The 15,759-nt window shown below is 29.8% G+C and overlaps 1 protein-coding gene across 1 annotated transcript in view; it reads left to right on the forward strand.

The window, feature by feature from the left end:
- Window positions 1–15,759, forward strand: part of cv-c (crossveinless c) — a 224,741-nt gene that overhangs the window by 160,700 nt on the left and 48,282 nt on the right. Inside the window, exons 6-8 of the mRNA XM_065515477.1 lie at window positions 4,675–5,672; window positions 6,874–7,885; window positions 8,062–8,104. Coding sequence (XP_065371549.1) covers window positions 4,675–5,672; window positions 6,874–7,885; window positions 8,062–8,104 — 2,053 coding nt within the window. The remainder of the gene's footprint in view (window positions 1–4,674; window positions 5,673–6,873; window positions 7,886–8,061; window positions 8,105–15,759) is intronic.

Here is a 15,759-nt window from a genome sequence, read left to right on the forward strand (position 1 = left end):
TTTCAAAAATCCAAGGCCCATATTTTTCTTGGTGCACTCTAATGGTAACACAGCACTTTTTTATTCAAGGTTTTTATCTGTTTCTCTTTGACATTTACTTGCATTTTGTCCTTGGTGTATTGTATATTTTCAGTTGTTTGTATTATTTAAAAAAAAAAACTTTTGATTTTTATCATGTCCTCTGCAATTACAACATTGTGTAACATACATTTCATTGTTGGTTGTTAGTTGAGATTTTGTTGATGTTGCTGCCGCTGCTGTTGGGTGCATTTGTCTATAGGCCTATTGACAATTGTTGCGATTGCTGCATTTTTTTTGTGCTGTTGTGTTTTTAATTTCATTAAATGTCGTTGTGTCTGTCTTTCGTTTGACCAAATATGGTTTATGTCGCCAGTTTGCTGATTTTTTCTTTTTGTTGAATTTTTTTCCAATTTAATTACATTTACTACTGCTGGCTTACAGGATGCAGTTAAGTAATTTTTTTCTTCGTTCAATTATATATTTAATGCAAGTCCTCCAATGTAATTTACAAACCATGTTGTATTAATTAAATAAAATAAAGTTTGTACATTTTTTATATATTGCAAATATTTGTGAAAAAAAAATAAAAATTTTAAATGCGAGTTATTGTAAATTGTTATGCGCATATTGTTTAGAGAATATTATGAATAATTACAATTTATTTTTATTTTAAAATATTTTTTTACATATGTCAAGTGAACCAACTTTTGAAATCGATGTCTTCCGATCGGGATTGAAGTTGTATCAATTTTAATTCTATTGGATAGTAATTCACACAAGATCGGTGGAGGACTCTCTGTGTTGCAAGGGGTCAAAATTTTACATTTGGCCAAGCAGAGTTTTTTCTCATCCACATAACTTACTACCTACTGTACTTAGCAAAATGTGTCCCAAATAGTTTAGATAGCTATTTTTTCAATCTTTCGAAAACAAAATTTTAAATTTGTTTTCCGAAATCGAAATCTTTTTTGATTTTTTTTAATTTTTTATAACTCAGAGAGTTCTCCACAGATCTTGTCTTTTGAATGAATTAATATCCAATAGACCTAACGTTGGTGCAAATTTCATCCAGATGGGAAGACATCGATTTCAAAAGTTGGTTCACTTGACATGAAATCCTCCATATGTATTTTTAAGTATTAAAAAAAACTAAATTATTTAAAAGCATATTTCATATATTTTTTTACAGAAAAAATACTATAAATAAGTATTTCTGTGTAGGAACATTTTGTTTACTTACCACAATGTAAAACTATGTTCTTTCATTTGTAAAAAAATGGGAATTCCAAATAATTAAAGATGTCCAAACAACAAATTAAAAGTTTCTAAGATTCCAGTTATCATTAACATGACTTAATAATGTATTTGCATTTTTATGTTACATTCTTAACTTGTTATAATCCAAGAATTTCCAAAACTCTTATAATGTCCAGGATTTTTAAAGCAATTTTAACATATTTTTAAATAAGGTTGGTTCCTCGAACCCCAAACACTCTTTTTATGTGTTATATTTCTATTTGCCATTGCAAAATGTTATAAATTGATATTTATTTTGAATTTTGTTTATGATTCATTGAAACTTTTTTTTATTTTAAACATAACCTTTAATTGTATACTTGTTTTATAAATCACCTTAAGTAATGACAATTTTACATCTTTGAACTTGTTCTTCATTTTCTTTAAAAAATTACCAGCCATGACCATGAACTTTGTTAATAAAAATGTTTTTAATTCCAAAACTCCTCCCAACAACAATCACAATGGAAATACCAAAATAAGTATGTATACAATATCAAAATGCATATAATGTCAATAATATTTAGGAAAATGTTTGGCAACAAACATACATACAGCCAAAACATTGTTGTCATTTTAATGTCTCATAAATTTGAATACAACCTTGATGGGTAAGTTTGTTCTAAAGCTAAAGCTAAACATAAAAAATTTACAATAAATATAAAATATATTTATGCCGCTCAAAAAACATCACACATAATGCAACATACAATAGACCATATATAAATTGGTATTAGCCTCAGTCCCAGTCATCATCAACATCATCCTCTTCAACATCATTGTGTTCTACAGACAACATTCTCTCTCTTACTCGTAAGCTGTAGAGTAGAGAATAACAAAATAAAAAAAAAAACAGAAAATTGTCAAATGTCTTCTGTGTTCAACATAAATGATATGCTTTGACGCTTATAGTCAAAGACGATAGTTTATTTATACATACAACAGCAAACACAAAAAACTATACTGATTTTAAATAAAATACAAAGAAGTTGAACAATTTTTTTTCCAAAAAAAAAATTTACATAAAAATACAATAGTTCATAGTGAGTAGAGTAGTGAATTGAAGTAAATTCGTTGGCTATGCCATGATGAGAATGATAAAATACTGGCTATAACAAAATGTTACGAAAAAAAAATAAAATTATAAAAAGAAAAACTCAGATGATGCTGGTTGGTGATGACGACGATGACTATGATCATGAATAAGATCAGCGTTGAAGCAAAACTCATTACGCATTCAAGGTCCTTAAAAAGACTCTAAATCGAAACGGAAATCTTTTTTGTTGTTTTTGTTTCTTCACAACATTTCTGAATACAATATAAAAATATGCTTGTAGTTGTTGTAATATTGTATACAATAGTTTTCAGCTGACCACACTGAAAGAAATTTTCACACGATTTAAATGAAAACATTTTTGAAAGATACTTATACTGATTATTAGTTACTTTAAAATATAAACTATCATTAATACTATATATATTTTGAAATTAAATTTCCTTTTGTATGAAAAAAATTTTATTTCCAAAGTTTTAAAGTAAGGTTTTGTCATCAATTGTCAAAGTTTAAAGCCCAGAGAAGAGTAGAATCTTAATTGCTAAAAATCTAAATCTAAGTCCCCATTTACACGGTAAGATTTTTCTCGCATAAAGTTTTATTTATTCATACGAATGTGAATGTTTGTGTGTATATATGTATTACGAACGAAAATACAAAAGGAATTGCAAGTACATCCCCCTTCTATTCCTCTTGCCGCTCTTGTCTATAAAATAAGCTTTCATGCAAGAAAAATCTTACTGTGTAAACGGGGACTAAGAGAGTAAAAACATTTTTTAGATACAAATTTGTCCATACAAATGGAAATTTCATTTCAAAATACTTATTGAGGCACGTTTTAAAATACAATTTATTTTAAATCCTCGGACTTTCTTCTCTCAATTTCTCACTTACCAGTCACCATTTGCTCCAACATTGAATTCGTAATTGGAATGAAAATATTTACGAATAAAGCACACACATTCGAAAATGTTCGTTAAACGACAGTATAACTATTAGTTAGCATCTAACCAGACTTCGTGTTAATGGGGGTTAGAATATTATTAAAACTTAAACAATTTTACAATGCAGGATCTTGAACAATTTCTTTGTAATTCGCCATCCAAATGCGTTTGCCCTCCTATCTCCTTTATAAAATAAAGGTTTTTTGTATATCCAGTTCCCACAAGAAAGTTCATGAAGAAATTGAAAGATAAATTCGGAAGAGTGATTTGGCCATTTAGAATGTGAGAGTGGATGCCTATAAACAAATGTTTGCAATCATTTTTTATATGAAGAATTTTAATATAAAATTATAAACCGTATTCTTTATTGTGATTGTGGTCCTTCGAACTGTAGATGTCGTAGTATGTTTAAAAAGAAAACAATACTATTATTATTCGAACTATTAGATTTTTGGTATTTGTTTATTTATTTATCTAGGCTTTATAGTTAGATCTACAAGCAATGCAATAATATTTTGCGAAGATTTATTAGATTAAAATTATATGCCATTTCTCGATGGAAGATGTACAAACATTAATTAGATGTGTCAAATAGAAGATTTTAAAACTGAAGATCTTCGGTGCAATAGATCATTTCTTCGACAAGCTGTGGAACAGATCTAAATTTAAATAAAAGAAATAAAAATGGTCCTTCGAGCTCAGTAATCAATATTTCAGCAAAAGAGTTTGTTTTTATGTTAATTGTTTATAATATTTTGTGTTATATTTGATCCTTCGATGCTTGAGAGTCATAAAAAGACTTCAAAGTTTACAATGATTTTATATTGTATTATATTTAGTCTTTTTCTCGTAGTGTATTACATGAACTTGAAGTCAGGTATTGTTGTTCAATCACGCGCATTTACGATTCATGACATTTTGGAACATGTCGCTTTCATAAATAGTTAACCTACCGAGATGGCAACTATTTAAAACAGCAAAATCTTGTAAAAAAGCTACAGAAGAGCAAAATAGTTACAAGCGAATCAACTAAGTAGTATACAAAGCAAACTAAACAAAACTAGCCAACTTACTAAGAAGCCAACAACTAGACGTACAAACCAACCATATGGCGGTGTCTCTTACAGAAGAGACACTGATAAGACAGCATGGGGTTCATTTTTGGGCAGAAGATGAAAACAGAAGAAGAAAAAATTGCAGAGGAATTCATTTAGTTTCTACTGCAGCCATGATTATCATTATAATCATGATTTTTTTGCTGCTGCTGTGCTTATTTTTTGTATCTATGTATTTCATTCTTTATTTTTAATCATTTTGCAATTTTTTTTAACATATTTTTTCTGTATTTTCCATTTCTAGGCAACTATACCATTACAATCATTTAACCTTGATTGCGGACGTTTAGATAATGCAAGTGGTACGGCAACAAGTTCAGGTGGCAATGTGACTAAAACGAATGTTGCCTACCTGAGAACATTATCGGCACCGACACCATCGCCTTCGCATAATATTTACCAACAACTACATCATAATCATGGCAATAAGGCAACATGTGGCAGCAACTGCATCACAAGTGGATTTGGTAGTAAAAAGCAACAACGTAATAGTTTAGCAGGAGGTATATTTAATGCTACATTTGATCAACATCATCAGCAACAACTGCTGCAACAGAATCTGACAAATTTCCAAAGCAATGAAGCCGCCTTAAATGCTTTAACTGCTGCCTGCTCGTCGAGAACAACAACTAATGACACAAAGTCAACGATGTCAACTAAAATAACTCCAACAACCATATTGAAAATTGAAGAGACATTGCCATCATCAGCCTCTTCTTCTTCTTTGGCCAATGGTACCTGTATGACTTCAAGCTCGGCAATGGCAGCAACAGATTTAGAAACTTTACAACAGAAACGTTTACGTCAATTGAATATTGAAATGGATAATATACGCAATACGTCTATAGATCAAAGCCAACAATTGTCAGCCTTAATGCAACAAAATCACTATTGTAACTATAGCGGCAATAACAGCAGCAGCAACAACGGCAACCTTAACAATAATAATAAACATAAAAATCTTATGACAACAACATCGTCATCTGCCATGACGGCGGCAATACCAAAAAAACATTCAGTTCCCTCCAACTCGCCCTGTGCCGTGGCTAGTGTTGTGACCTGTGTTGCTGGAAAACAAGTTAACTCTAGCCCGTTAACACAACAACAACATCATAATGCAGCAACTGCAACAAGTTATCTATTACATGGCAGTGATGCTACCAAAAAAGGTTCAACCTCTACAATCTGGACATCTGAAGAATCGATATTAAGGAGTGTTGGCGCCGTCGATGAAGACAATAAGTAAGTATCATCATCATTTATAACATTTTGATTGTTGCAATTGTTGCATGAAACACAACAACATTAACTAACAAACAAACAAACCAACAATCAACTAAAATACATTGTGTGTATGTTTGTAATTCGATTCTTTATGTTTCTAATCCATTGAGACATAATTACTTAAAGAGTCTTTTAACTTAAGAAGTGTGTCTATAGCTAATGCGCCGGCCTGACTGACTGACTCGATGGCAGTATGTGTGACTGCTTGCTCAAGCTCTGGCAGTTTATGTGTGGCCTCTTTGGGGAGTTGTTTGGAATTTTTTTAAGACTTTAATCTTTGTTTAATGCTTTTCTTGTGTTAGAATTTTATTTTTTTTGGCTAATAATCTCCTTAGAGTGTTTTATTTTATAATGCAGCATAAATTTTAAATTTAAGCTAACTTTGAATGGACAGTTAAAGAATAAAATCGAATGCTAAGAGATCTTGCAATAAAAGTCATTTAATTATAGCATCAACTTTTGTGAGCTACGAAGTCTTTAGAAATTTTTTAAACAAAGTTTAAGATTTAGGATCTGAATTAGCAGAAAAATTAAATTTTAATAAAATTTCACTTTTGCAGTTAAATTTAATTAAATAGCAACCAAAATTTTCGTGCATTTCAATTTCACCAACTAACTGATCCTTTAAAAGTATCAAATTTAATTAGAACTCATCTAATAGAATGCATTTGAAAAAATAAAAATGAAAATGTTACGAGTCAGCTTCCTTTTTAATCTTAAAGCTCTTAAGAAGTTCTGCAAGTTGGATGCATGATTAAAATAAGAAACAACAAAGTGAACCGCTTTTCTAAAGCTTTGCGTGTTGACAAATAACAACATTATTAATGACATTGTGATTAATTTCGTTCATACATATATTTCTTTAAACTTCTTGTGCTAAAATACATAAAGAAATAAACTATTTAATTCATTAAAAACTCCTTGAACTGTCAAGTGTTTTTCAGATATGAATTATGAAATCTACTGACATGTTGACACTTGATTAAGAATTGAGAGAAGGAAAAAACTGGAATACTTAACTCAAAGCCATTCATGTACTCATTCATTAACACTTAATCTCTTTGCTAATAATGCAACAAAATTGTTAAAGTCTTTAGCATATAGCATTTTTTTTTTAAATCACATTTTAATGTTCTGTGTCTTGTATTTTTTTTTGTAGCTCCACTTCATCCTCGGCTTGTGAAGAAGCATCTGGTGTTTTAAGTTCTGGTAAATCTGGTATATCACTAGATAGCTCCGGTATGGAAAATGATAATAATGAGAGTGGTATAGGCACAGCCACACCGCCCAAGGATATGTCCTATTGGAGAGGTATGCCACATCGTCATAATCACCATCATCACAGTCAGCAAGATAATGAATCCATCACTAGTTTGGATGTTTTAAGAAAAATGAAATTCCAAAAAGGTAGTTCTGTTACCTCCTCTGATGACCCTGATCTGTTGGAAGTTTTGAGTTTATGTGATGAAACTCATGATGAAGATGACGATGATGTAGGGGATGATGAAACTAAATCTCTTAAGGAAGTTAATGAGGAAGATATGGATGATTACGATATGGTTGATGAAGAAGATGAGGGTCATGATGATTTTGAGGTGGTTACCTATTGTGATTGCGAGTATACCGAAGATGGTGATAATAGTAGTGCTAGTGCTGGCAGCACCAGTACCCAAACTAATAGCTCTCTCAACAATGGCTCTCAAAGTGATACCAGTGGCGTGGTCTTACGGCGCAAATATGCCGCCTCGCCCATTATGGTACCCTATCCCACACAAACAGTGCACGGTTCTCCTCAAAACAGTAGAGCACAAAAATGTCGCAGTCACTCGTTAGACACCTCTTCGCTGCCAAACTCTTACCATCATGCGGCCACCCAGCAAACACAATTTCATGCCCATCATCATCACTCGCAGGCCCAGTTGGCACGTAAACTGCAACATTTGAGAGATCGTCACAAGGATCGCAATCAACTTTCGTTGGCTTTGCGCCAAGAACCCTTTCAGTCGCTGTTGGCGCCTACACATTTTCATGAATTGCCTTCACCCAGCAGTGCCTCGCTGCATAGTGGTCATGAAATTTTAGATACCCAAGAGCTCTCAACGAAATCAAATTCGGCGCCTTTGTTATTGAAACAAGAGAAACGTCGCGATGACTTTGCCAACCAGAATGTGGTAAGTGTGTGCCGAATGGCTGATTTACATTATGTTGAACTAAGACTTCTTTGTTGACTAAACTTTAATTAAATGTTGATTAAGAGAAGTCAGTAGTTCCCCTTGATGTGAATTTTTAAGTATTTGTTGATTCATCTTTTTATTAACTTGTATTTTTGTTTCTTTTTTTTTTCTAGACCCTTCGCTATTCGCGTTCCCAAAGTGATCGCTATTTAGCAGGTGAGTAACAAAATCTCATCGTTCTTTGTAGTTTTGATAATTGTTCGTTTTTTTTTGTTGTTATTGCTGTGGTGCCCTTTATCTTGTCAAGTTTTCCTTAGGGTTTTTTTTTTATTCATTTTTGATTTTTGCCTTGGTGGCGTCTAAATCTAGTATTTTTTTTCATGAAGTTGGCAATAAAATAATAAGCATACATTTACATATTACGTAAGCAGGATTTTAAAATGATTAAATCTTTAAGTAGGAAGTTGAAAACTTTTTGCATTGCTGATTAACTAGTAAACATTTTATAAACATTTTGTAAGCAATTCAATTAAAATATTGGCAAATCTAGAATATTTTCGTAATACGATATTTCAGGACTACTGACAACTTTCTGTTAATTTTTTTTATCAAATACTTACATGAAGAATTATAGGAATGTTTATAAGTAGGTTAAATCGATATACTTAAATCGAATTTATTATATAACAGAATTTATTTATTTTGACCGATTAAATCTACGAGTTTGATAAGACCGGTCAAATTCCATTATTGTATTAATAAACCATTAAAATCGTTGGACCAATATTGTAAAACCAAACAAAGTTATTTTATACATGGAATTCACGGGAATAAGAAGATTTTATAATATTCTCCCTGGAATGCAAAAAATCCGTGAAATAAGAAACCCTAGTTATAATATCTCCACATGTGATTCATTTGGAAGTAATGTATTGGATAATTTACCACAAGTTAAAGGAAACAATATTTGATAGGGATCATAATAAATTTCCATTTCGAAATAGCTAAATTGACGAAGTTAAAATACAATGAAATTACATTCGAATTCCAAATAATGTGACAAAAAGTGGTTTGTCTTTTTATTGCGATAATTATTTTAGAAAAATTAAGGAGGAAATACAACTGTCAAATTTTCTTCCGTATTTTCTCACATCGTCAAATTTTATTTCATGCAGTTTGCTCATACAAAACACTTGTAAGGACAAACAACGTCAAACAAAAGTGTGTTAAAAATAGTTTTTACGTATTTTAACACTTAACTTTCATAATTTTACAAAATTTAAAAACTTTTCAAAGAATTATTTAATACCTTAAACCACTGATCAGACAGACCAACTCAATCCTCTAAATAAGATCTTCTATGGAGGTCTTTAAAGATCACTTTTTAAATAGATCTTTGCAACGCTATTTTGTTGTTGCTCTTTTTAGTTTCGCTTTTCGTTGCCACGATGTGAATGAGTGAGTGATTAATTATTTAATCATTTTTCAATGGTCGTTGTTAGCGATGTGTGTGCATTTTAGTTTCTTCCATGTCTACTCTTTTATTAACTGTCAAGTGATCTTTTGCGGAATATGAATATAAAGTGTATTTACAATATACAGAGTTTTTTTCGACGAGGTAGGTAATCTCTAATAGGATTTTTTTTTGCACATTTAATTTAAATAGTTTATTATAGTGTGTGTGTTTAGTACAGTATAGAGTGTTTACTTTGGTTTTGATTTTTAGCTTATATCTTTAAAAATTTAATAGACTTTGACATCAAGTTATTGCTATTTTATTTATTCATACAAAATTCTTGATTAGTTGGCTGATTCTTTTTTTTTTATTTCTTGTAGCATCTTCGGTTATTGGTTTGTTTTTATATTAGACTTTGCATAAATATATATATATATTGTTTGTAAGACGTCTTTTTCAATTTTACTGTGAAGATTAATAGATTTACGCATTTTAATTGAAAAAATATATTCAATTATATTATGCAAATTATAACATATTTAATTTGTAACATTAATAGGGGAATATCTTTAAAATCAAGTTTGTTAAAGCCGTAATGAAATAAAAGTTTAATTTTAGATTATAAATCGTTTATATTAAATACTCCACTGAACTACTTCTAAAGGATCTATATAGCAATTTTCTATTAGAATTTTTTGAAATACAATTTTAAAATTCTTAAATACATTTAAAAATTTCTGAAATATAAATTGAAAATTTTGAAATATAATTGGAATATTCTGAAATTGATTAGAAAATTCTGATTTTACAATATTATGGTCACTGTAATTATGTATATATTGCGGTAACCATAATATGTTTAATTTACCATTCACATCATTGTAGCAATCATATACATATATGATTGTGGTAAATATACATATATTTATGGCAATCATGTTCATGATGAATCATTATATCATAATATCTGTTGTCACAAGCAATAACCGCCTAATTCAAAAAACATGTTTTTGAAAAAAAGCAATTTATATTTATAAAAGAGTTTCTGAAAAAAAAGAGTGCATTAGAAAATATATAATGCAGAATCAAAGATTCTTACCCCCAAATGCTAAAATGAAAAATTATAACAAAAGCTTTATTTATTAGAGAAATATTTAATAAAAACAAATATGAACGCTTAATGCAACTCAGAAATACTAAATTGAAAATGCTAATGTCGGATTAGGCGTTTGGTGAAAATAAGTGTTTTGATTGTTGCATGGCATATGTTGAGTTAAGCTGTTATTAAATATTTAAAAATTGAAATGTCAAGTAATTAAGCCAATTTGCAATAATCGTTTATCTTTAGTTTGGCTCTTATAACAGCACTCTTATTTATGAAAATTTATTTCGTGAAAAATATACAATAACAACTAAAGTCATTATAAGCTATCTAAACAAAATAAAATATAATTGAATGTTTTCTTAGGTATATTTTGGCGATTATTGTAAATGCAATAGTCTTCCTTAGGACTTAAGCCAATATATTTCTAATTAATAATTTTTTAAATAAGAAAGTAGTATATATAACTCAAATCTTTCTTAAGTCGACTTAGGTGTTTATTGCTTATGACCTCAGATATGTTGTTCTCCGCTTTGGGTATCATAATCTGAGAACAACATATTATGGTAAAGTAATGCATCATAAAAATGGTTACCACTTAGCTACTACAATCATATATATGATTGCTATAATCATTGTACCGTTGTACCGTAAACATATTATTGTTACCGCAATCATATACATAATTACAGTGACCATAATAATGTTAAAAATCTTTTAAAAATGTTGAAATGGTTATGCTAAACATGTGCAACTATATTTTTTTCTCTGGGTGTATTTTTAATAAATTACGCTAAACACAAATCTGTAAAACATTTTAAAATAGTGCTGTCAGTTTTCGATTACTGTGATGTAAACTGACCACCGAGATCTTGCAATTTATCTCAGTTAGACTTTTTCTTGTGGGGTTTTCTTAAGTTGCTTAACCAAAGCTAACAGAACCCATGCAAGCGGTCAAATTCAGTCTGATTAATGCGTCATTTGCACGATGTTATATTCCATACATAATAGCATCATGTTTCTTGAGACGGTGTCGGACATATTTGTCCCCTTCCGATGAAATATAATTCCCACATATGGGCCGGAGCTGCAAGGTCAAGTCTAGAGCTGCTGGACTGGGTTCAAAGAAGGGCGGTTGATCGTATAGGTGATGAAAATGTTACCCGGTTTATCGATACTTTAGAACATCGTCGGAATGTGGGCAGCTTATCCTTATTTTACAGATATTATCACGGGTGTTGTTCAGTAGACATAAATAATCTCATACCTAATACGCACACTTTCATTCGGAGCACACGACTATCACACAGATAGCACCCATTTGCTATTAATAAGAGTACCGACCGCACGACACATTATAGGGAAAACTAATTTTTTGGTCGAACCATACGTATGTGGAATCTACTACCTGCCAACGTATTTCCGGCGGAATATAATATTTATCAATTCAAGTCAAACGTCAACAAACACTTCTCCCTCTTTCCTCCTTCTCACAACTTTATTTACTAACATCAACACAATGCACTGCATATATAGGGGTATCACCTGAGTGTTGGTTATACAAAATTTAGTCTAACACCCACCTTAAAGTATACCGATCGACTTAGAATAACTTGCTGATTCGATTAAACGATGTCCGTCCGTCTGGCTGGCTGTAAATGTAAACCTTGTGCGCAGAGTACAGGTCGCAATTTTGAAGATATTTCGATCAAATTTGGTACATATTTTGTTCGGCCCAAGGACCAAGCCTATTGAAATTGGTCCATTATTTCACCTAGCCTCCATACAAAAGCCCTTCCGAAATTGGACTTTATCGGTCATAAATGTTTAATTTATATATGTATCTACACAAATTCCGCTCCAAATATGTTTTATATACACAAAATTCATGTCACCAAATTTTGTTACGATCCATAATTAGTCATAGCTTCCAAAATCACTTTAACGTGCATAAATCGGTATACACATAAAATTCAACATAGTTAACTTTCATATAGACATAAAGCACACGACCCAATTTCATGGTGATCGGTCCATAATTGGTCATAGCTCCCAATAAGGCCCACTACCGAAAATCACACAAAAATATAAATTATTGAAATTTTAAAAGAAAAATGTTTTTGCTCTTTTACTTAGTGTACGGTGTTATATGGTCGGGCTTGACCGACCATACTTTCTTACTTGTTCCATATACATATGTTGAGTCATAAAGTCAAAACTTAATGTATTTATTTCCTGGTTCAAAATATGATACAAATAAATATGTTTATGCCCTTAAAAAAAGGAAGAAAGAAAAATTGATTTGTTGACATTTTGAAATTGCCCACAATAAATTAACAAAAACAATATTTTGTTGAACAAAATCAATGCATTATACATATTATGTACATATGTATGTATGTACCTACAAACTTATTTTATTTTTGTTTAAAAATTAAAAAGCTTTTATACATAATTCTATCAAAATCAAAAAATTGTATCTTTGTATTTAAAATGAAACAATAAATGGTTGATTACTTTCATTTTACTTTAGCTTGCCTACTCAATTGACAAGTGACATTCAAAACGAAAACTGTCTATAAACAATTGATTAAAAAGTCTTGTTGCTGTTAATACATACATATGCTGTTGAATATTTCTTGTTTTTACTTTTCATATGAGAATTAAACAAAAATACCAGCAAAAACTGAAGATGAAAGATGTGTGTGAGTATTTCGTTGTAAGCAAACATCACATCCATCAATAGCAACACTTGAATTTAATTCCATTCAATGAATATACAACAACAACAACAGCAACAACAACTGCTACTACTATAGCAGCAATAATAAATAAAAACCAAAAATTGCTGTCAATCTTGTCAATTGATGATGACGTACATTTAATACTTCTTTGCTCTTGTGGCTGTTGGTATCTGGTAGCTCAATATTGTTTTTTTTATATACGTATGTATTTTATAATCCTTCTATAGATTTTTTTCTCTTTTGTTTATTATTGACCACATGAGTAAAATGGATTAAATTGCTAGTGCTAGCAAAGTCCTTTTTCAATAATAACACCAGCAAACTACAGCATGTGCGGGATAAAAACAAACTACAAAAAAAAGGATTTTGAGTATGTATTGATGATGATAATGATGATGTGTACTGTACTGTAGTAAATGTCAGTTGTATTGTTTTACTTTAGATTTATTATTGTGTGTAAGTGTGCATAAAGTTCATTTAAACAGTAAAGAAAATATATTAAATCGTTATAAAATAAGGACAAGAATCTAGCTTCGATTATACATTATTACCAATTTTTTTGATGATCGGTACATAATTAGTCATAGCTCCCATATAAGGCCCGTTTCCGAAAATTATTTTAAATTTTGTTGGTATCCATATAAAATTCAACAGAAAAAAGTTTCATATACACATAAATTACGCGAGCTAATTTCTTGTCGATCGGTCCATAATTGGTCATAGCACTCATATAACGCCAACTTTTGGTATAAAAATTTGTAGTAGGATTTGGAGTAATATACATTTTTTCGAATTAAAAAATTTAAAAATCTTGCATCGTTTTTTATTTGTTAAGGTAGGGTCACACATGACAAATATTTGACGAAAAAGACGTAACCACTAAATAAAATACATTGGAATTCTTTTATTTATTTCAAAAACTTATTTTACTTAGGATGATTCAAAACAAAAAAATTAGTTTTATTTTATTTGATGCTGTTTGATCTTACAAAACACTTGTAAGTGTAAACAAGTCAAACAAATATGTATGTGCTAAAAAAAAGTGGTTAAGCTTTTTTGAGCAAATATGTCAAGTAATCGTATATTTTTGCTAATATCTTCAACTCCTTATTAAATCCATTATTGCAATATTTTTTCTGAATAAAATGGTATTTAATTAATTCGCAAATATAAAAAAAACTTTTTACAAATTTGATTTTTTCATTACTTTTTTAACATTTTGTCGTACAAATGTCAAACAGTAAAAAATATTTTCTACTTTTTTGGTGAAAAATTTGGATTCCAACTTGTTTTCTGTATATTTTCGTCAGTTTTAAATTTGCCACGAGAATTCCCGGAATAAAAACCCAAAAATCTGATTTTCATCATCAAAAAATCAAATAGCATATTTTTTTGAGAATTTTTTATCCTTTGAAATTTTAAAATCCATTTAAAAGAATATCGGACCCGATCAAGAAAAACCCAGTACTCAGTCTACTGATTTTGCCATTATTTGAAATTATTAAAAATCGATGTAATGCATCCGAAAATGGTAATGGAAATGACTTTATCATCTTTGGAATATTTAATATATTAGTTGAATACTTAATGATAAAAACGCGCTATTTTTTTAAAAGTAAGTTTTAAAGTATGTAGTGGCTGACAAAACCTAACTCGTAGGAATTTTGTTTTCTATTGTTTCATGTTTGTTCTTAAATAATTAAGGCATGAGAGATCAATATGCTATTTTTTGTATCTTTTGAAGGCTTCAAGAATTCATTAATTAAAACTACTGGCTATCGAACAACTTCAGGACTAATGAGTAAATAGAAAGCAACTAAATAAATACATAGAAATATACAGATTTATTTTTTTTTAGATTTTTCCAAATTAACATTTAATGAACTAGCACTTCAATAATCAAAGTCTCTTATAAAATAGTTATGACGTAACTGTAAAAAATCATACAAAAAATACCCACTGTTTATTTATAAAACCACATTTTGCCACTGGTAAAAAAAACCTTGCACACAAACTTAACTATTAAAAAGGTCAGCTAAAAAAACATAATCCTTTATCCTAACTTATTTATAAAATTGTCAATGGCATAGACAACAACAAAAAACACACAGCTGAATTAAGACTTTCAAATGCAACATAGGTTCATTCCAAAATACACATTATTTTGATTGAAAACCCTGCCTCTATAAAATATTCAACTTATGTTTGTACGTTCAATCTAAAACAAAAAAACTTTTAGTTTGTTTGACATTGATGTGTTTTGTTTAATATTTTTCCTACTTTATACAATGACCACAATACATTTACGTTATAATATATTTTTAATGACGTCAAATAGAAAAAATAAATACACATTTTTATACATTTTGTTTTCGGTTTTTTGTAGTTCAACTGTTTAGATCAAAAAGTATAACTAATTATAATTTTATTTATTTTAATAATGTTATTATGATATTTTAAAAAAGTTGTTGAATAATAAACAAGATTTTGTTAAACTTTTAGAGAAGTTTTTATATATATGTATGTAAATAGATAAAATTTAGCATTCATAATTTAGTTTTTAAATTTT

This window comes from Calliphora vicina, chromosome 1 (genome assembly GCF_958450345.1).
Source record: "Calliphora vicina chromosome 1, idCalVici1.1, whole genome shotgun sequence".
Classification (NCBI taxonomy): Eukaryota; Metazoa; Arthropoda; class Insecta; order Diptera; family Calliphoridae; genus Calliphora; species Calliphora vicina.